We start from the raw sequence: 23,334 nt of genomic DNA on the forward strand, positions 1-23,334 counted from the left end.
TTTTCCAAACTAAGACATAACATTACTTGGGAAAACCATTGAATTAGTGTAGGAGCAGAAGTATCTTTCCACTTCAATAAAATAGCTCTTCTTGCCAACAGTGTAACAAATGCAATTACATATTGGTTTGAAAATGAAATACCCTGAATATGATGGGGAATGTATGCCTTCTTAACCACACAGTCAACTTGCACAGCAGCTTTGAGTGTCCTAAGGACACTGACCGCAAGATCACTCTGATCCTCCACACTGCCAAGAGTCTTACCATTAATGCTATATTTTGCCATCATATTTGACCTACCAAAATGAACCACCTCGCACTTATCTGGGTTGAACTCCATCTGTCACTTCTCAGCCCAGTTTTGCATCCTATCAATGTCCCGCTGTAACCTCTGACAGCTCTCTACCCTATCCACAACACCCGCAACCTTTGTGTCATCAGCAGATTTACTAACTCATCCCTCCACTTCCTCACCCAGGTCATTTATAAAAATCACGAAGAGAAAGGGTCCCAGAACAGATCCTTGAGGCACACCACTGGTCACCAGCCTCCATGCAGAATATGACCCGTCTACAACCACTCTTTGCTTTCTGTAGGCACCAAATTCTGGATCCACAAAGCAAGGTCCCATTGGATCCCATGCCTCCTTACTTTCTCAATAAGCCTTGGATGGGGTGCCCTATCAAATGCCTTGCTGAAATCCATATGCACTACATCTACTGTTCTACCTTCATCAATGTGTTTAGTCACATTTTTAGAAAATTCAGTCAAGCTCGTAAGGCATGACCTGCCTTTGACAAAGCCATGCTGACTACTCCTAATCATATAATGCCTCTCCAAATGTTCATAAATCCTGCCTCTCAGAATCTACTCCATCATCTTACCAACCACTGAAGTAAGACTCACTGGTCTATAATTTCCTGGGCTGTCTCTACTCCCTTTCTTGAAAAAGGAAACAGCATCTGCAAGCCTCTAATCCTCTGGAACCTCTCCCGTCCCCATTGATGATGCAAAGGTCATTGCCAGAGGCTCAGCAATCTCCTCCCTTGCCTCCCACAGTAGCCTGGGGTATAACTCATCCGGTCCTGGTGACTTAGCCAACTTGATGCTTTCCAAATGCTCCAGCACGTCCTCTTTCTTAATATCTATATGCTCAAGCTTTTCAATCTGCTGTTAGTCATCCCTACAATTGCCAAGGTCCTTTTCTGTCATGAATACTGAAGCAAAGTATTCATTAATTACCTCTGCTATCTCCTCCGGTTTCATACACAGTTTTCCACTGTCACATTTGATTGGTCCTATTCTCTCATGTCTTTTGGTGCTACAAATAGCAGAAATATTTATTCTTCTCTACATTAAGTAGTTGCTCTTTCTTATCAGACTTATTTGTTTTCATTGTCAATCATTACAATACTGTGGAGGCATGGCTATTATTTTGAGTAATTTTGTAATTTTCCAACTTCTTGACAAAGTCAGCTAACTGATATCTGTAAAAATGGAACCCATTCCTTTCCTGTCTGGTGTTGGGGGGCGGGGGGCTACTGTATAGGACCGAAAGAGGCTTCAGAGTGTTGTAAATTTAGTCAGCTCCATCTTGGGTACTAACCTGCAGAGTGCCTAAGACATCTTCATGGAGTCGTGTCTCAGAAAGGCAGCATCCATTATTGGGGACATCCAGCATTCGGGGCATGCCCTTTTCTCACTGTTGCCATTGGGTGGGATGTGCAGAACCCTGGGGGCACACACTCAGCGATTCAGTAACGGCTTCTTCTCCTCTGCCATCCAATTTCTAAATGGACGTTGAACCCTTGGGACACTACCTCACTTCTTTTTTAATATACAGTATTTCTGTTTTTTGCAAGATTTTTGATCTATTCAATATACGTACATTATACTGAATAAGATTTATTTATTATTTTTTTCTTCTATATTATGTAATGCATTGAACTGCTGCTACTAAGTTAACAAGTTTCACGTCACATGCCATTGATAATAAACCTGATTCTGATTCTGATTTTGACTGCGTACATTGTTGTGATTCGTATTTGCAGAGTGGCAATCTGTGCCTGGAGCCAGAGGATGTGGGTGAGGTCTTAAAATACTACTTGGCACCTGTATTCACTATGGAGAATGACAATGTAGTTTACGAAATAAAGGAGGGAATGGAGACCTTAGATTAGTAGAGCTCCACAGCAAGGGTACAGGCCATTCAGCCCAACTTGTTCATGCCAACCAATAAGACTATTTAAGCCAGACCCATTTGCCAGCATTTCAAAGGTTCAGAGGTTCAAAGGTCCAATGTAATGTCAGAGAAATGTATACAATATACATCCTGAAGTGATTTTTCTTTGCAAACATCCACGAAAACAGAGAAGTGCCCCAAGGAATGAATGACAGATAAACCTAAGAACTCCAAAGTCCCCCCCCAGCTCCCCACTTTCCGCACAGAAGTGACAGTGAGCAAAAATCCCCCCTCCCCCCAACGACAAAAAAAAAGCAAGCATCGGCACCATCACCAAGCATTCAAGCATGAGCAAAGCAATTCCACAGACACAGACTTGCTGTTCTCCCAAAGACTTTGCATTACGCCCGGCATTCGAAATACCGCAGGTTCTCTGTCTCCCTAATAAGGGAGAAAAAGTTGTCTCCATTTTCCCAGCGAGCACGGAGATTTAACAAACAACCCCCTGGTTTACCACGTTAAAAAGTCCGTTACGTTGCTTTTTTCAAGCACTGTGCTTGAAGATGGCAAAGATTCCAGGTCTTTGGGCCCACAGCAGATATCCTGACTCTCCTGATGACACACGGGTCTCCTAACTTGACACCGACCCTCAATCCGCCCGTCTCCAGAGCCCCGAGATCTTAGGCTTCCGAATTCAAGCCGGGCTTTCAGGCCGAACCCTTGGCCAGTCCTGAAACCTGAGAACGGGTCCCATTCCCGCAAAGAACCGAATTCAGCCTGTAACTCCAGGTCAGGGTCTTCCAAAAACCCTGAAAGGGAAAATAAATATATTAAAGATGGGAATAGAGCTGTTTCCAAAGATGCAAGCAAAGAAGTTGCCATTTTGGCCCATCTTAACTTCACATCGCCTCTTTCAATCGTATTTAACTTATATTCCTCTTAATCTTTCTTATCCATGTACCTGTTCAAATCTCTCTTAAATTTTATTATTGTACCTGGCTCAATCACTCACTCTGGCAGCTGATTCTATGTACATGCATGAAAATGATGCCCTTTGAGACCCTTTGAAATCAAAATTTTTTCACAGATCTGAACTTCATCACCTCAAACCTTTGCCTTCTAGATTTTGATTGCCTTTTCCTGGGGGAGAAAAACACTGCATACATTCATCTTATCTGTGTGTTTTATGATTTTGTACATCTCTATCTTAGTTCTAGAGTACACTGTCAATGAACAGGAGGACATCTTAGATTTTGAGGAGTTAAAACTGAATAATTCCCCAGGGTCTGATGATTTTTGAGGCTGTCGTGCGAGTTAAGGTTGCAGAAATTTTTGAATTTTGTTTGGCCACATTAGTGACAACAAATGTGGTACCCTTATTCAAGAGGGCTGCAGGAATAAACCAGGATATTAGTCCAGTAATATCATGTCAGGAATAGGAAAGTTGCTGTAAAACATTGTAAAGGATAGGACTAATCTAAACTTAGAGTGGCACAAGTTGATCAAGAATTATCAATTTACCTTTGTGGAGACATAGTCAGCAATTAGTTGGTGGACAGATGAACAAGATTACCCAGGAAGACAGTGAGGATCGTACAGGACAATTGAAGCTAAAGTTGGATAGGTTTGTTTTGAAATAAAGGATAATGGGGAATGCTAGAGCACTTTTGTATCTTCAGAATTGGAGAGATAGACTACAATGCTGTTTTTAACTTTTGTACCATTCTCTGCTTAGCGTTGAAGTGAATGTTAAAGTTGAAGCACCCATGTTATATTTTGCTTCGCTTAGAGCTACAGGTAAATACAATCTTGCGAAAGTTTCATTTTAAAAGATGTACACTAAACCCTACAATGCAGTTTAAAATAAACCTGTGTATGGAGATTCTGTTTCACAAACCCTGCAGTATAATTAAAAGTGGATTCCACCTTTGAGTGGCGGAAGGTACTAATGGGAGAGAAAGCGAAGAGTATTGATTTTACTGTAAGCTATTAGTTGTAATTGTCATTTACTTGACAGAAAACTTTTTTAGGGTGGTACAAGCACAGTTTTGGTGATTGAACACTGGCCAATCTGTATTCTTGTTGAAGTTCTATCATATGCAGGTAATTTTTGAGGCAGATTTGCATTGTATTCCTGAATACAGATGCCACACTTCAACAAATAGCATGAGTATAATTGAATTCTAAGCTACATTTGGGAAAAAATACTGAGGGATCACTGACTCTCAATGTAACTAAAATTATATATTAACTGGTGAAGTAGTAACCCAAATTGTGGTTGCTCTCTGTACTATGTCATGTTACTTGAATTGGAGGGTGCTTAAGATAACCTCTGTACTCTTTCCCTGATAAGTCTTTGTGTAATGGCTACACAAATATAAATAGGCATCCCTGTATAGGGCTGTAATCTCTGAACTCCATCCTTCTGGAACTTAAGTTTTATTTGTCTTTCTTTGTTGGCAGGAGACATACACAGAGATAGCTGGTGTGCAGCGTTTTGGAGCTTTCTACATGGATTACCTGTATACAATGGAGTGCAGTGCTGGCAAAGGTATTGCTTTATTTTCTCTTTGATGTTTGCTTCCCTCCCCTTGAACTACACAAACAAAAGTTTTTATAGCCTTCTGGGCCTTGACCTGTTGCCCTCTCTTTCACCTAACTGACCAGGATAGTCAGGTGAGATAATATCTTCAAATTATAAGAACAGTATTTTAAATAGTGATTAAACTGCAACTTGAGAAGTGGGCTTTTGATCAGCTCACTTGGTCATTGCTTCCTAAATTTAATGGTTCTTTGATGTGTATTTTCTTTAAGTATCAGTAAATAACTGCTTTTTCCTCATATACAACTAAATATGCTACTGCACAGTTTAAAGTGCTCAACATTTCCTGAGAATTGATCCTTTTTCTGAGATTGTAACATATGTTACATTAACTGATGATGTATTTCTATTGGTTTGTGAATTGAATTGACTTTATTTCTTGCATCCTTCACATACATAAGGAGTAAAAATCTTTACATCTCCATCTGAATATGCAACGTGCAGTTTATAGTAATTTGTAATCAGTAGTATATACAGTAAAATATACAACAGAACAGTCAATATAGCTTAGAAATACAATTGTATCAGCATGAATTAATCAGTCTGATGGCCTGGTGGAGGAAGCTGTCCCGGAGCCTGTTGTTCCTGGTTTTAATGTTGTGGTACCGTTTCCTATATGGTAGCAGTTGGAACAGTTTGTGGTTGAGGTGACTTGGGTCCCCAGTGATCCTTTGGGCCCTTTTTACATACACAAACAAAAAGGACACTGTATATGTCCTGAGTAGTGGGATGTTCACATCCACAGATGCGCTGGCTGTCCGCACCACTGTCTGCAGAGTCCTGCGATTTGTGGGTGCAAAATGTAGTTTTTTGACTCAAATATTCACAGGTGCACTGCTTGAAGTTGTTTCTATTGACAAAGTATAATGGGGTGAATTTTGGTTACTAGTTATGATCTTCATTGTCACATTATTGTTACATGTACTGAGGTCTGGTGAGAAGTGTTGTTTTGTGTTACAGAAAGTGCAGTGCAGGCAGGTAATAAGGTGCAAGGCCATGATGATATAAAAAAAAGTCAAGAGTCCACTAATTGTACAAGGGGGCTTTACAGTAATCTTGTAACAGCAGGATAGAAGTTGTCCTTGAGCCTGATGGTACATGCTTTTAGGCTTTTACACCTTTTGCCTGATGGCAGGGGAGGGGATATGAAGAAAGAATGTCCAGAATAGGTGGGGTCTTTGATTATGCTGGCTGCAGAGTCTCAAAAAAGTAAAAACTATTTTTTCTAATCAAATCTATTGTATTGTTTTGGTTAAAGTGAAACCACACCTTATTTGCATTAGACTCATTGGATATGGATTGCAGCTCAATTTGGACATCTTCTAAACACGTTATAGGTATGATAATTTTATAGTCACATAGCAATGAATTTGACTACCATTAGTTGAATTTGACTCTTGTGGTATCAATAAACACCAGATCAGAAAAAGTGTGCTAACTTGAAATTACATAGGTAGCAATATGTTAACTAATTAATGTGGTTAAGAAGATTGAAAGGAGCTGCTGCTTTTTTACATCCTGAATCCATCTCGCCCCACCCCCCAATTTTATGTCCCCTTGAGATGTTAGCATGCAAACTATATTCAGTACATGTTGACACATCTCTGCTACCATAACTTAAAAATAATCCTTCAAATTTAACCCCAGTTTGGGAATGTTAACATGGTGTGCTTTGCAGCTGTGTATCACCATGTTCTCACACAATATATACTTTTGTATGTCTATTTTTTATATCAGAGAGGCATAATTGAAAGCAGTGAAGTCCTAGAATACAGGCAACATCTGATGGGTCATATAGCGTTCATGGAGAGAGAAATGGAAAGGATTTCAAAGCAGGGTGAAATGTTAATCTGTTACTTCCTCTAAGAGTATTACATGATCTGAGTATTTCTCAAATATTCCTCTTTCTATTTCAGATTTTCAGAATTTGCAGCCTTTTGCATTTGTGCTATGTTTTAACTTTTCTACAGCTTAGTTATATTAAGTAAGTTTTGACTTAATTGCACATAGAATGGCGAGACTTAGTCATAGTCATACTTTATTGATCCCGGGGGAAATTGGTTTTCGTTACAGTTGCACCATAAATAATAAATAGTAATAGAATCATAAATAGTTAAATAGTAATATGTAAGTTATGCCAGTAAATTATGAAATAAGTCCAGGACCAGCCTATTGGCTCAGGGTGTCTGACCTTCCAAGGGAGGAGTTGTAAAGTTTGATGGCCACAGGCAGGAATGACTTCCTATGATGCTCAGTGTTGCATCTCGGTGGAATGAGTCTCTGGCTAAATGTACTCCTGTGCCCACCCAGTACATTATGTAGTGGATGGGAGATATTGACCAAGATGGCATGCAACTTAGACAGCATCCTCTTTTCAGACACCACCGTCAGAGAGTCCAGTTCCATCCCCACAACATCACTGGCCTTACGAATGAGTTTGTTGATTCTGTTGGTGTCTGCTACCCTCAACCTGCTGCCCCGGCACACAACAGCAAACATGATAGCACTGGCCACCACAGACTCATAGAACATCCTCAGCATCATCCGGCAGATGTTAAAGGACCTCAGTCCCCTCAGGAAATAGAGAGACGTCTCTGACCCTTCTTGTAGACAGCCTCAGTGTTCTTAGACCTAACCTAACTTTTTAACACTGACCTTAATTGAGATAGAGTGTTACACAGTGCACTTGTATTTTTCAAAACAGCATTAAGACTTAGTTTGGAGATTTTGAGCTGATTGGGCTATGTGATTCATTGATCATTTTAAGTGAATGCAGTTTTTTTAACTAAATAATTAATTTTGGATCCAGCATAGTTTTGCCTAATTGGAGAGCTGGGATTTTAAAAGTTTGAACCAAAAAGTAGCAGCATAAACCTTGAGAGGTAGGTTGCTGCATACTGTTCAAATATTGTAACAAGTTAGTAAAATTTAATTTGAAAAATCAGAATATTTAAATTAGGTCCAAAGTCTGGCAACTCTGATTATTGCAGCTGAATTAGAAACTGCAAGCGAAATTAAAATACTTTGAGCATTAAAAGTTGGATTTAAACAACTATATTACACAATTGAATTCAAGTCATCCGTCCTTGGACTCACTTTACACCGCACGCTGTCGGAGCAGTGCTGCCAGGATAATCAAGGACACGACCCACCCAGCCAACAGACTTTTCGCCCCTCTTCCCTCCGGGAGAAGGTTCAGGAGCTTGAAGACTCGTACGGCCAGATTTGGGAACAGCTTCCTCCCAACTGTGATAAGACTGCTGAACGGATCCTGACCCGGATCTGGGCCGTACCCTCTAAATATCCGGACCTGCCTCTCGGTTTTTTTGCACTACCTCACTTTCCCTTTTCTGTTTTCTATTTATGATTTATAATTTAAATTTTTAATATTTAATATTGATTTGTACTCCAGGGAGCGGGAAGCGCAGAATCAAATATCACTGTGATGATTGTACGCTCTAGTATCAATTGTTTGGCGACAATGAAGTATAAAGTGTAAAGTATAAATATTCAACCTATAACATTCTCTTATTTGCTCCTGTTAGAAATGAGGTTTGTTGTGAATCAGGCACCCTACTTAATTTCGAAAACAAGAGAAAATTTGCAGATGCTGGAAATCTGAGCAACACGCACAAAATGCTGGGGGAAACTCAGCAGGCCAGGCAGCATCTATAGAAAAAAAAGTACAGTCGACACTTCAAGCCAATACCCTTCGGCAGGACTGGAGAAAAAAAGCTGAAGAGTAGATTTGAAAGGTGGGGGGAAGGGAGATAGAAATGCCAGGCGATAGGTGCGACTTGGAAGCAGAGGGATGAAGCGAAGAGCTGGGAATTTGATTGGTGAAAGGTGACAGAAGGGCATGGAAGGAAGAAAAGGGGGGGGGGAGGAGCACCAGAGGAAGGCGATGGGCAGGCAAGGAGATAACATGAGAGAAGGACAAGGGGATGGGAAATGGTGATGGGGTGGGAGAGGGGACATTACTGGAAATTTGAGAAATTGGCGTTCATGCCATCAGATTGGACGCTACCCAAACAGAATATAAGGTGTTGTTCTTCCAACATAAGTGTGGCCTTATCCCGACAGTGGAGGAGGCCATGGATGGACATATCAGAATGGGAATGGGAAGTGGAATTAAAATGGGTGGCACTGGGAGATCCCACTTCTTCTGGCGGACAGAGTATAGACGCTTGGCGAAGCAGTCTCCCAATCTCCTTCGGTCTCATCAATATACAAGAAGCCACACCAGAAGCACCAAACACAGTATATGATCCCAGCAGACTCACAGGTGAAGTGTCGCCTCACCTTCAAGAATTGTTTAGGACCCTGAATGGTAGTGAGGAAGGAAGTGTAGCAACAGACGTAGCACTTGTTCCGCTTGCAAGGAGAATTGCCAGGAGGGAGATCAGTGGGGAGGGAGGAATGGACAATCCCCTGCAGGGATTGCTCCCTATGTGACTTCCTTGTCCATTCTCTCTCTCATGTTATCTCATTGCCTGACCATTGCCTCCTTCTGGTTCTTCTCCCTGCCCCACCCCATTTTTTTTCTTTCCTCCATGGCCTTCTGTCTCTTTCACTGATCAACTAACTAGCTCTTTGCTTCATCACTTCCCCTCCAAGTTGCACCTATTGCCTGGCGTTTCTCTCTCCCCTCCCCCCCACCTTTAAAATCTACTCCTCAGCTTTTGTCTCCAGTCCTTCCAAAGGGTTTCAGCCCGAAACGTCAACTGTAATTTTTACCAGCTGCCTAACCTGCAGAGTTCCTCCAGCATTTTGTGTGTGTTGCTTTAATTTTGAAAATGCTGATAACATTCAGCAGGTAAGGTAGCATCTATGGAAAGTTAAACAGAGTTATTGTTTCAAGCTGGAGACCCTTTGTCAAAATTGGGATAGAGAGTTTCAGTAGCAGAGAAGATAGGAGAGGAATCGGTAGAACAGAGAGAATATGTCTGATGGGGGTGAGACCTATAAGTTAGTGTAATAGTTGGAGTCAGATTATACTTCTTTGTGTGTTGTGTTGCTAATAGGATTGTGGTATTAACAATATTAATGAAAAGAGAGTAACTGGGTCAAAGACAGATGATTTGCAGAAATGACAAGTTCTGTTGCAAATAGAAAGAGTGAGTTAGAAAAAGTTGGAGAATTTGTTATTGATTCTGGAAGGCTATGATGAGATAGGTGTTGTTCCTGAAGCTTCTGTTGGTCCTACAGCCAAATAGATTAGAGTGGCAATTAAACTGACAAGCAAGAAGAAACTCAGGATCACTCCGTTACATTGAACACGTGCATTCAGTGATCACCCTTGTGAATCAGTGGTGTACCCAATCTGCGTTTGGTTTCTCTAGTGCAGAGGAGGCCACATTGTAATTACTGATTGTAGTACACTAGACCAGAAGAAGTGCAAGAGAATTGTTAATAACTTTGGAGAGACTGTGTCCCTCGTGGGGGTGAGGGGGGGGACAGAAGAGAAAAGGTGAAAGGACATGTGTTTCATTTCCTCAGTTGCAGGGAAACATACCATAAAATGGAAGTCATTGGGAGTGGACCAGGGTAACACAAAATGCAAAATACGGAAGTTATGGGTATATAGAATGATATTGGAGCTGGTGCAGCTGTTAAGGGGTAATCCATTGAATATGGAGGCTTAGGTGGTGGAAGTTGAGAACAAGGGAAACTAGAGTGGGAGAAAGGAATAGAACTGTGGGGCAGGAAATAGAAGAGCTGTGGTCAAGAGCGCTGTGTACTACCACAGAGTCATTTTTCTAAACCATGCTACTGACAACTAATTTGTTTTCACTTTCCACAGGTATTGTCTGACTTGCTGAGTATTTCCAGCATTTTGGGTTTCTATTTCAGATTTCTAGTATCTGCAGTTGTTTTGATTTACATCACACCCAATTCTAAAGCTGCAACATTTTTTTCCAGATGTAAACGGAATGCACAAAGATAGCACAGCATATAGATTTTACTAAGTAATATCTTTCTTGCCAGTTTTTTTGGCTGCTGAAAGAATCTACCAGACCTTTTCACTTAAACAGGTTTAAATTGTTTGGACTATTGAGAACTGCAGGTTTTAAATTGAGGAAAAATACTCCCAAACTTTCAAATGACAGGCATACTTCAGATATAAACTTGAGCAAACTGTATATTGTATAATTTAGTTATATACTTATGTACCTGTCCTTTTAATGTCATGTCTGCTTCCATGTTGCACTTTGAAATGTTTGACTTGACTTTGTTGTTGATAGTGGAGACTAGGAAGAAAAGGTGCTATGATTTCAGGATGAAAAATGGTGCATTTTCAGATACTGTTCATGGATTTGATTTTAAACTATTTGGTTCATCCATCAGATAGTTTAAAACTTTGGAGAGAGCTAAGTTAGTCCATTTGTTTGCTTTGAGGAACAGCAGTAAGTAATACTGGAATCATCTACTCCAACAAGGTTATGTCAATAAGTACTACAATGATAGTAGTTTCCTTTCTGAAAGTTTGTTTAGTTAGATTATAATCTCTTGTGTTATTTTTATCTATTTAAGGTCTTGCAGACATCTCAAGGTTACTTTTTTCAGAGTGCTAATAGGTTTGAACATGATAAAAATGGGAATAATCAAATTTGAGATAACTGTTTCAATAATTCTTTCTAGGGCTGTTATTAAAAGTTAAATTTCTTTACTTATAATATGGAATGCAATTGCTGCTGAGCATGCAAAGTAAGAATAACTGTTAAGAGACCATCAGTTTCATTAATGTTCACTTCCTAGTTCTTAATGGTCATCTACTTCTTTATATTCTGCCTATAGCTTTGCCAGTTCAGTGACGTGATCCAAAATGGGCTTTGTGCATGTGCACAGATGGTCACTATTTCTTTGGGATGAGCATTTCTGAGACCTTTTGGATTTATGTCTGATCTCAGCTAACAGATGGCTGTTATCATCCTGATGTGGTTAACTGAGCAGAATTTTACAAGGTATACAGGAATGGACTTTAACCACTGTTCTCGTTCTACATAACTTTACTGCACAGAAACAAGATACTTGTGATCCACTTGAAGGTTCTCACATCTTTAGAGTCATTGATTCATCATGTTGTACAGCACAGAAACAGACTTTTTGGCCCATCACCTCTGTGCTGACCTTTTTGCCCATGTAAACTTCAATTTTTCCTTCATCTGACTGTAACCTTCTATGCCATGCCTATTTGAGTGTATTTCTAAATGCCTGCTAAATATAATAATTGTTTCTATACCACCGTCTGTGAAAATGTTGCACATTTCAATAACTGTGTGATTTTTAACCATAAATTCTTACCCCAAAGATCCCCTTTAAATCTCCTACTCCTGACCTTGAGCCTTTTGTTTTTAATTATCCAGTATTTCTGTGCCTCTCATAATACCCCCTCTCCCCCCCTCTCTCTCTCTCGCTCTCTCTCCCCCTCCCCCCTCCCCTCCAGTTCCCTCCCCTCCAGTTCCCTCCCCTCCACTTCCCTCCCCCTCCCCTTCCCTCTCACCTCCCCTTCCCTCTCACCTCCCCTTCCCTCTCACCTCCCCTTCCCTCTCACCTCCCCTTCCCTCTCACCTCCCCTTCCCTCTCACCTCCCCTTCCCTCTCACCTCCCCTTCCCTCTCACCTCCCCTTCCCTCTCACCTCCCCTACCTCTCCCCCTCACCTCCCCCCTCCCCCCCTCTCCCCCCCCCTTCGTCAGGACTAACTGAAGGAAGAGCTAGTAAGAGATTTGGAAGTGGGAGGGGGAGGGGAGATCCAAAATGATAGGAGAAGACAGGAGGGGGAGGGGGGGAAACCCGGAGGTGGGCCTCCTGTCCCATGATCCTCTCATATCCCTTTGCCAATCACCTATCCAGCTCTTGGCTCCATCCTTCCCCCTCCTGTCTTCTCCTATCATTTTGGATCTCCCTCTGTTCAAAAAGGACGGGTTACACCTGAACCCGAAGGGGACAAATATCCTGGTGCGAAGGTTTAATAGAGCTGTTAGGGAGGGTTTAAACTAATTTGGCAGGGGGATGGGAACTGGAATGATAGAGCAGAGCAGGAGGAAAACAGAAATAAATCTAAGATAGTGAGCAGTAAAGATGTCAGGAAGGACAGGCAGGTGATGGGGCAAATTTGCAGCCATTGGGATGAGTTGCAGTGCAATCAAAGCAAAAAGTACCAAATACTGGACTTAAAGTGTTATACTTAAATGCACGCAGCATAAAGAATAAGATGGATGATCTTGTCGTACAGCTACAAATTGGCAGGTGTGATATTGTGGCCATCACTGAGACGTGGCTAAAGGATGAATGTCTCTGGGAGCTGAACATCCAAGGATACACGGTGTATCAGAAGGTTAGGCAGGTAGGCAGAGGGGGTGGCATGATTTTATTGGTAAGAAATGATATTAAATCATTAGAAAGAGGTGACATAGGATCGGAAGGTGCAGAATCTTTATGGGTTGAGCTAAGAAATCGCAGGGGTAAAAGGACCCTGATGGCAGTTATATACAGGCCCCCAAACAGCTGCAGGGATGTGGACTACAAATTACAACAGGAAATAGAAAAGGCTTGTCAGAAGGGCAGTGTTATGATAATTGTGGGGGATTTTAACATGCGGGTGGATTGGGAAAATCAGGTCAGCACTGGAGCTGAAGAGAGAGAATTTTTAGAATGTCTGCGAGATGGCTTTTTAGAACAGCTTGTCGTTGAGCCCACAAAGGGATCGGTTGTACTGGATTGGGTATTGTATAATGAACTAGAGGGATTAGAGAGATTGAGGTGAAGGAACCCTTAGGAGACAGTGATCATAACATGATTGAGTTCACTGTGAAATTTGAGAAAGAGAAGCCGAAATCTGATGTGTCGGTATTTCAGTGGAGTAAAGGAAATTACAGTGGCATGAGAGAGGAACTGGCCAAAGTTGACTGGAAAAGGACACTGGCGGGAAGGACGGCAGAGCAGCAGTGGCTGGAGTTTATGCGAGAAGTGAGGAAGGTGTAAGACAGATATATTCCAAAAAAGAAGAAATTTTCGAATGGAAAAAGGATGCAACTGTGGCTGACAAGAGAAGTCAAAGCCAAAGTTAAAGCAAAGGAGAGGGCATACAAGGAAGCAAGAATTAGTGGGAAGACAGAGGATTGGGAAGTTTTTAAAACCTTACAAAAGGAAACTAAGAAGGTCTTTAAGAGGGAAAAGATGAACTATGAATTGAAGCTTGCAAATAATATCAAAGAGGATACTAAAAGCTTTTTCAAGTGTATAAAGAGTAAAAGGTGAGAATAGATATAGGACCGATAGAAAATGATGCTTGAGAAATTGTAATGGGAGATGGGAGATGAGGAGATGGCGGAGGAACTGAACAAGTATTTTGCATCAGTCTTCACTGAGGAAGACATCAGCAGTATACTGGACACTCTAGGGTGTCAGGGAAGAGAAGTGTGCGCAGTCACAATTACGGCAGAGAAAGTACTCAGGAAGCTGAACAGTCTAAGGGTAGATAAATCACCCGGACCAGGTGGAATGCACCCTCGTGTTCTGAAGGAAGTAGTTGTGGAGACTACGGAGGCATTAGCAATGATCTTTCAAAAGTCAATAGATTCTGGCATGGTTCTGGAGGACTGGAAGATTGCAAATGTCACTCCGCTACTTAAGAAGGAGGCATATGACAAAATAGGCAGATCTCAGAGTGGTTTCCTTGAAGGAAAATCCTGCCTAACAAACCTTTCGCAATTTTTTGAGGAAATTCCAAGTAGGCTAGACAAGGGAGATGCAGTGGATGTTGTGTATTTGGATTTTCAGACGGCCTTTGACAAGGTGCCGCACAAGGCTGCTAAACAAGATAAGGGCCCATGGAATTATAGAAAGTTACATACGTGGATAGAGCATTGGCTGATTGGCAGGAAACAGAGAGTGGGAATAAAGGGATCTCATTCTGGTTGGCTGCCGGTTACCAGAGGTGTTCCACAGGGGTCCGTGTTGGGGCCGCTTCTTTTTACGTTATACATCAACGATTTAGATTATGGAATAGATGGCCTTATGGCTAAGTTTGCTGATGATACAAAGATAGGTGGAGGGGCTGGTAGTGCTGAGGAAACAAAGTGTCTGCAGAGAGACTTGGATAGGTTGGGAGAATGGGCAAAGAAGTGGCAAATGAAATACAATGTTGGAAAGTGTATGGTTATGCACTTTGGTAGAAGGAATAAACGGGCAGACTATTATTTAAATGGGGAAAAAATTCAAAGTTCTGAGATGCAACGGGCCGTGGGAGTCCTCATGCAGGATACCCTTAAGGTTAACCTCCAGGTTGAGTTGGTGGTGAAGAAGGCGAATGCAATGTTGGCATTCATTTCTAGAGGAATAGAGTATAGGAGCAGGGATGTGATGTTGAGGCTGGATAAGGTGCTGGTAAGACCTCAGTTGGAGTAGTGTGTGCAGTTTTGGGCTCCTTATTTAAGAAAGGATGTGCTGATGTTGGAGAGGGTTCAGAGAAGATTCACTAGAATGATTCCGGGAATGAGAGGAATATATGAGGAACGTTTGACTGCTCTGAGACTTAGGATGAGGGGGGACCTCATAGAAACATTTCGAATGTTGAAAGGCATGGAAAGAGTGGATATGGCAAAGTTGTTTTTCATGGTCGGGGAGTCTAGTACGGGAGGGCATGACTTAAGGATTGAAGGGCACCCGTTCAGAACAGAGATGCGAAGAAATTTTTTTAGCCAGAGGGTGGTGAAACTGTGGAATTTGTTGCCATGGGCGGCAGTGGAGGCCAAGTCATTGGGTGTATTTAAGGCAGAGATTGATAGGTATCTGAGTAGCCAGGGCATCAAAGGTTATGGTGAGAAGGTGGGGGAGTGGGACTAAATGGGAGAATAGATCAGCTCATGATAAAATGGTGGAGCAGACTTGGTTGGGCCGAATGGCCGACTTTTGCTCCTTTGTCTTATGGTCTCATGGACAGTTGTCTATTGAAAAAGCATGGCGTCCTGGAGATCAAAGGTAAAAGTTTACAAAACTCTGCTACTGCTTACAATATGTATATGGTTGTGATGCTTGCAATATTTATTCATTGCATGTTTAGAAATGTAATAGTTTTCATCTGCTCTGCCTTTGAAAATAGTTTTTAATGATCTAATTTAAATATTGATATATATTTAAAACTTGAATTGATGTGATTATTTCTTTTCATTGCTTTAGTTATTAATTAGATTGTTGGCTAATGGTTTATCTCTTGACAGATAAATGTTGCTTGACCTGTTAAGTATTTTCGCTATTTTCAGGTTACATTTCTAATGTGCTGTATTCACAGTATTTTGATCTTTCAAAAGAATAAGCTGGCATGTTTAGATAGATTGTAAGGTGACACTTGAGAACATCTGGCATGAACACTGACAGAGACTTATTGGATAGAATGGCCTGTTCTGTGCATTCCCAAGTAAAATGTGGATACACATTGGTAGCCTAATTCCTGTTCTTATATCTGATGGTCTGAAATAATTTCCAGCTCTGTTCAGTGATTTTGCCTGAAAAGCTGCTCAGAAACTGCTGCTGCCACATGACAAAATAATTTTTGCTGAATTCTATCCTTTACAGTGTACGTGGTTCTATAAACTGAACAGATCAGTACTGAAGTAATGGGAATATACATTGTGGGGTTTTCATCAGACCAATCAGATTGCTGCAAGGGAAATAGAGCATTGATCATGTTATTTCCAAAAATTAATGAGTTATCCAGAAGGGAATGTGGTGGATTAAGTAAATAGATTGGAGGGTCACAAAGGGATTTAAGGTTAATGTCTTTTATAGTAAGATAGATGCACCATTAAGTGGGAATTTGAAACATTGACCACACACTGATAGATAAATTATGCTCAGATAGAAATCCAGACATGTGATTTTCATTTAACCAATTTTTTTTAAAAAGGAAAAGAAAAATTAAAACTTATTATGTCCTGTTTAATAAAATATAAATTTTTTTTTATCTCTTTCATCTCTTATCTGTAACACTTAAGTGCTGAGATTGAACTGTTACCATCATTGTTTGCCATACTAAAAAAAAATGCCTTTATCCTCTGTGGCAAAATCTACAGTTAGAATATGCTTGGTTGCTATCAGCAGCAAGAAATGACATTGTTGGAAATCACAGTTTGAAACTGTATTTATAAATCTTTGTGAAGGGATTATTTTTGAGTAGTTTTGTGAAAATGATACACTATTCATTCACTTTTATTCAAAGGAATATTGAAAACCTGTGGGGATTATCCTAACATAATTATGAAAAAAATATTGTGGTTTAACTATAATTAAGATCAAATAAGGCAGCATAAAATGATATGTAGTGTACAAATATTACAAATATAGTGGATTACCAGTTTCCATGCTGACCTCTGTTATTTGGGTGTTGCCTGGAGCAAAATTTAGTTTTGACTACTTTCAGGTGCATGTATTGGGGAAGTTGCACTGAAACTACCAGCCAGGGCAGTCTAATTATATTTTGGAGTTTTAGCCAAGCAAATCCGTGTCTGCATTTTTTACACTACATGGTTGGAACCTTGGCAGTCTTACTAAGCAGGACATTTAAAAGAGCAATTGAAATAGCTGTATCAATGGAAACAACAGATAGAGACAGAGTTCAATTGCAGTCAGGAATGAAAGTGAGCATGAACAAAATTGCAGTTGAAATCAGCCAGGCCAAATTGTCTTACCATTGTGGTAGGGCCTCACATACACCAGACCAATGCAAATTTAAAGCCAAAACTTGCAGAAAATGCAGTGATCCAAAGATCATGTCAGGCAGACAAAAGTAAATAGACTGCACAGGGAAGAGAAAAAGCAAAATGCAAGTTAGAGTTTCAAGAAGAGCACAGATCTGCATGTTGTTGATGAAAAATCTGATGAGAGTGACGGAAGAATGAGTAGCCTTGAGATTTATAGTGTGAAAACTAACAATAGACAAGCAATATGGTTTACACCAGAAGGGAATGTCAAGTTCATTAAAATAGCATTGGACATTGGGTTGGCTATTTCAATCATTTCAGAAAATTAGTTTGATCGGCATCTTAACAATACTGATGCCTGTAAATATCCAAGCACATTGGGCTTGTATGTGGTAAAAATCTGAGGGCCAGTATTGTGGGGACATGAGTGGCTGAGACTACTACAGCTTCATTGGAGATCATCCACAATTTGTATGCCAAATCCCCTGGAATAGAATCATCTGCAAGCGAATTAAGAAAGGTACTGAATGATGCCATAGCAATGTTTAAGGATGGCACTGGGAAAGCTCAAAAATATCAAGGGTAAGATGCCACACTCAAGTTTTGCAAAGTCCATCTAGTTCCTTACCATCTGTGATAAAGTAACCTTTGAGCTTGATTGCATGGATGCTGAAAGAATTCTTTCCTAGATTGAGTGGAGCCCATGGGAAATACCAGTGGTCCCAGTAGTCAAGAGGAATATGTCTGTCAGGATCTGTGGTGATTTTAAGGTCACCATCAACCAAGTGGTGAAAGTGGATCAATATCCTCTGCCCAGGATAGACGCCCAGGATAGAGGATATCTTTGCAAACCTCTCTGGTGCAAAACCCTTCAACAAAGTGGATTTATCTGAGGCCTACCTACAGATGGAGATGGAAGAAGAGTCCAAATTCTTTCTCACTAAAAACACTCACAAAGGGCTTTATAGGCTTATTTTTGGAGTAGTATCTGCACCTGCACTCTGACAGAAAGGTGTTTTTTAAGTTAAATGCAATTGTGAACAATAGCCAGCTCAGAAATGCTGATCATGTCAACTAGTTCCCAAAGAGAACTCCGATAGGCCAATCAGGTGGTTCACTGCTGCTCAGCGATAGAGCACAAAAAAATTATATGTACAATGAAAAAAATAGTAGAAATACTGGAGTCATGATGATCATGTTGAAGTCTGCTGGAGAGAGACATTTATACACATCTGTCCTCCATAACTCAAAGAGATTGAAGGATAAGGTTGCAGGGTGACAAAACATGGCAGGAGCACTTGGAACTAAGAACTAGTCCCTACCCTGTTCTTTCCGCACTGTTCTCCAGCAGTTTAAGGGCTAAGTCCAGCCGGAACATAACTCACAAGTGCTCTTGAAAGTCAGGTATTAACCTTACCTACCAACAACCAAGCATTGCCATCCTGGTCCCCTTCATGATAGCTTATGAAGAAACATGTGACCTCCCTCCCAGAGATGATAGGTGTTTGTGCATGCAACTCTTGAAGGCTTGGACCCCATCGCTGCAGATGTTTCCAACCACATGCACCAGGTGTTGCAAGGTTGCCCAAGTGCTCAGTGTTACCTGAATGACACCATTGTTACTGGTAAGAATGACAAGAAACAACTCCAAAACCTCAAGACAGTGTTTAAAAAGTTTGGAAGATTATGGGCTCAGAGCACGACACATCAAATACAAATCATTTAATCCCAGCTTCTCTTACTGTGGTCACACTATCAACACAGAAGGATGACACAAGTGTGCTGAGAAAGTTCAGGCCGTGATGGATGCCTCAAAGCCAAAGGATATGTCACAGTTGTGGTCCTTGTTAGGACATGTCAATCACTAGAACAGGTTCCTGCCAAATCTAGCTCCTGTGCTTCACCCCTTGAACTCATTACTACAGATTGCCAAGAAATGGCAATGGACAGAACAGTGTAAGGTGACTTTTAAAAAGGTAAAGGAAATGGTGACATCAAACTGCACTCACACATTATGATCCACATTGTCCACTGAAGCTTGCTTCTGCTGTCTCACCTTATGGTATAGGTGCAGTCATGTCACATATTACGAGTGAGGGACTGGATATATGAGTACTTGGATAGACAGGGACTGATTAGGGATAGTCAGCATGGCATGTATCTAATTAATCTTACAGAATTTTTCAAAGAAGTTCACAGGAAAGTTGATGAAGGCAAGCGAATAGATGTTGTCTGTATAGACATAAGTAAGGTCTTTGACAAGACCCCACAATGAGGTTGGTCCAGAATGTTCAGTTGCTTGGCATTCAAGATGATGTAGTAAATTGGATTAGACATTGGATTTGTTGGAGAAGCCAGAGAGTGGTACTGGAGGGTTGCCTCTCTGACGGGAGGCTTGTGACTATTGGTGTGACGCAGGAGTTCATGCTGGATCTGTTGTTGTTTGACATCTATATCAATGATATAAGTGATAGGTCAGCAGATGAGTGGATGACACTAAAATTGGGGGTGTAGTGAACAGTGAGGAAAACAGTCAAAGCTTGCATTGGGATCTGGACCAGCTGGAAAAATGGGCTGAAAAATGAAAGATAGAATTTAATGCAGAAAAGTGTGAGGTGTTGCACTTTCGGAGGACAAACCAGGGCAGGACTGACAGTACTGTGCGAAAGACGTGGGCACATAGCTAGGGTGCCTAATACTTGCACAGAACTGAAGTAGTTTTGCGTATTGCATTGCATTGTTGCCAGATGGTTAAAACAAATTTCATGACATTTGTGAGTGGTGATTAATCTGATTCTGATATAGGTCTCTATTGTGGACTAAGAGTAGAAAGGGGGTAGGGAGAATGGAATCATTGTTAGGAAAAGGGGAAGGGAGAGGTGGGGAGGGTGGTTAGCAGGAGGCACCTGAAAGACATTCTGTAATGATTAATAAAACAATTGCTTGGAATCAAATGACCTTGCCTGATGTCTTAGTGCTGCTTGTGTCTGTACCCATTTCACCTTCCACCCCAGCACTCTTGCTGTGCCACCTGTCCAACACCCCTTCCGCAGTGCTCCACCCTCGCCATCCCCGACATCCTTTGCTCCTGTCAGATTTGTAAACTCACTCGCTGCCTCAAGTTGACAAATACAATACTGTGCAAAAGTCTTAGACACCCCAGCTGTATATCTGTGCCTAAGACTTTTGCATTGTACTGTACATGATGAGCAGTAAAGCACAGAGCAGTATGGTAGAACAGAGTGATCTAGAAATATAGATTCCTTGAAAATGACGTCAAAGGTAGATAGCGTAATAAAGAAAATTTCTGGCACATTTGGCCTTCATAAGTATGAAGTACTGAGTGCAGGAAATGGGCTGTTTTGTTGCAGTTGTACAAGATATTGTTAAGGCCATATTTGGGGTATTTTGTGCATTTTTTTTCATGTGCCTACAGGAATGGTGTCAATAGGATTGAAAAGAGTGCAGAGAAAATTTATAAGGATGTTTCCATGACACGAAGACCTGAGTCATAAATAAAGTTGAATAGGTTAGGAGTTTATTCTTTAGAACGTAGATGAGTGGGGGGAGATTTGATGGAAGTATACAAAATTATGAGGGTTAAAGACAGGGTAAATGCAAGCAGGCTTTTTCCACTGAGGTGGGGTGAGACTAGAAATGGAGGTCATGGGTTAAAGGTGCAAGGTGAAAATATTAAGAGGAACATGAAGGGAAACTTCTTCAGTCAGAGGGTAATGAGACTGTGGAACAAGCTGCCAGCGCAAGTGGTGGCATTGCAGAGTTCTGCATTTAAGGGAAATTTGGATAGGTTTGTGGATGGGAAGGGTGTGGATGGGAAGGGTATGGAGGGATATGGTCCTGGTGCAGGTCAATGTGATTAAGCAGATTAATAGTTCAACATGGACTAGATAGACCAACAGACCTGTTTCTGTGCTGTAATACTCTATGATTGATGTAAATTGCTCACTTACCTGCAGGGTTCTGTGAGATTCTCATTGCATTGATCCAAGAATGCCTGGTGGGACATGACTCCAAGACAACATAATCTAAGTGCTCCTGAAGAATATTGAAAAAGATCAGTACATAAGGAATCATGCTATTCTCTGCATACTTGATGCCAAACTTATATCACGGTCAGAGGTTAACTCACAGCTAGAAGTGAGTTAAGAAGATAGAATGAGGTTGACATGGATAATAAGTCAGCCACTGGTAGAGCAGACTCGATAGGCAGAATGGCTTCATTCTGCTCAAAGAGGAAAAATAGAAAAATGGTGTTTGGTCAAATTTCTGAATTGGTGTGATATGATCCAGAAATGTGTGCAAAAGCAATTTACTCTACTAGAATGGATTTTCATTAATAAAAAAAACTCTACAATCCAAGTTCTGTATAAATTTTAATGCAGATATTTTTAATTAGCTATGATATATCTAATTAACCATGTAACTTTTGATAAACAGGAGAAAATCCACAATGCTGGAAATCCAAACAACACACACAAAATGTTGGAAGAAATCAGCAGCCCAGGCAGCATCTGTGGAAAAGAGTATAGTCAACATTTTGGGCCAAGACCCTTCATCAGGATTGGGAAAAAAAAGTTGAGTCAGAGTAAGAAAGTGCAGGCAGGAGAGGAAGAATCACACATCCTTCTCACTGTTTCACCTCTCACCCTGTGGTTCTTCCTCCCCTCCCCCCACTTTCTTACTCTGACTTCTCATCTTCTTTTCTCATCCTGATGAAGGGTTTCAGGCCGAAACGTCGACCTTTTTTCTGTAGATGCTTCCTGGCCTGCTGAGTTCCTGCAGCATTTTGTGTGTGTTGCCTAACTTTTGTTAATCTATTTTATTCATCTGTTTTTCCTGTCATGAATGCAGTTTTCCTTTATTAATGGAGGAGCTGGTTTCAATTATTGATTTGCTGAGTTCTGCAATTTTTGATTTCATTTTAATTATCTGTTATTACATTTATTTTTTTAAATCAACATTTAAACAGCTTTCCTTTCCTTAAGAAAAAATATACTTATGCCATGTTGCTTTTTGATCTCAGGTTCAGCGAATCAACAGCAAGATGTCTCCATTAACAAAAATGAAGACATGAGCAATGTCCAAGAGATGTCAACCAAGCGTCTTGTTGTAGGTTCAATGGAGCTTCGTCTGGACAGTAGCTCTGTTCACAGAATACTGAAGATGGTGGCGTGTGGTCTGAATCATGAGTATGAGCCATACAGCAAACCTCGCTCAGGTTAAATGGAAATTCTTATGTGTTATATAAAAGTAATTATCTGAGCTGCTTAGCTGAAAAAAATGAACAGCAGCTTAACATTTAACATCCCACTGTTGTAGTTACTGTTCCTTTTTGTTTGTATGAAATATTAGGTTACTGTATTATGAGTCAAAACAAAAAGCTATATGTTATTTCATACTTTAATTTAGTAATTGATCATGTTGTAGACTATAGTTTACCTTTGGAGCAATGAACAATCTGCAGGAACTCAGCAGGTTGAGCTGCATCTGTGGTGGTGGTGGGGGGCGGATGAGGGAATTAACCATTTTTGTCAAAATCATGCATCCTGATTTGATCCTCCAGAAGTTTGTTTGTTACTCCAAATTTCAGCATCTGAGATGTTTTGTATATTCTATGTTTTGCATTTGGTCAGAGAACAAAAATCAAGAATGTTAAGGTGAATTGAGTTGAAATGAGTGAAGGGACAAGGAGTAAAGGAACATTAAAAGATAAGGATGGGAGTAATATTGCGGAGGATTTCAGTGAAAAGGGATGGGAGAGAAGAAGTAAAGAGAATATGGAAGGACATTGAAAAGGAAGATTTGGTGGATGGCTTCAATAATCTA

The 23,334-nt window shown here is 40.7% G+C and overlaps 1 protein-coding gene across 15 annotated transcripts in view; it reads left to right on the forward strand.

Annotated features, from left to right (window-relative positions):
* The window catches only part of LOC140197714 (intermembrane lipid transfer protein VPS13B-like), a 1,066,299-nt gene that overhangs the window by 228,198 nt on the left and 814,767 nt on the right, over positions 1–23,334 (forward strand). For all 15 annotated transcript variants that reach the window (XR_011886009.1, XM_072258131.1, XM_072258103.1 and 12 more), the window contains exons 12-13: positions 4,647–4,734; positions 22,532–22,726. Coding sequence is in view for 14 of the 15 variants with exons in the window: in XM_072258131.1 (XP_072114232.1) it covers positions 4,647–4,734; positions 22,532–22,726 (283 nt within the window). In the remaining variant the exon portion in view is untranslated. The remainder of the gene's footprint in view (positions 1–4,646; positions 4,735–22,531; positions 22,727–23,334) is intronic.

The sequence above is a fragment of the Mobula birostris genome, chromosome 1, assembly GCF_030028105.1.
Source record: "Mobula birostris isolate sMobBir1 chromosome 1, sMobBir1.hap1, whole genome shotgun sequence".
Lineage (NCBI taxonomy): Eukaryota > Metazoa > Chordata > Chondrichthyes > Myliobatiformes > Myliobatidae > Mobula > Mobula birostris.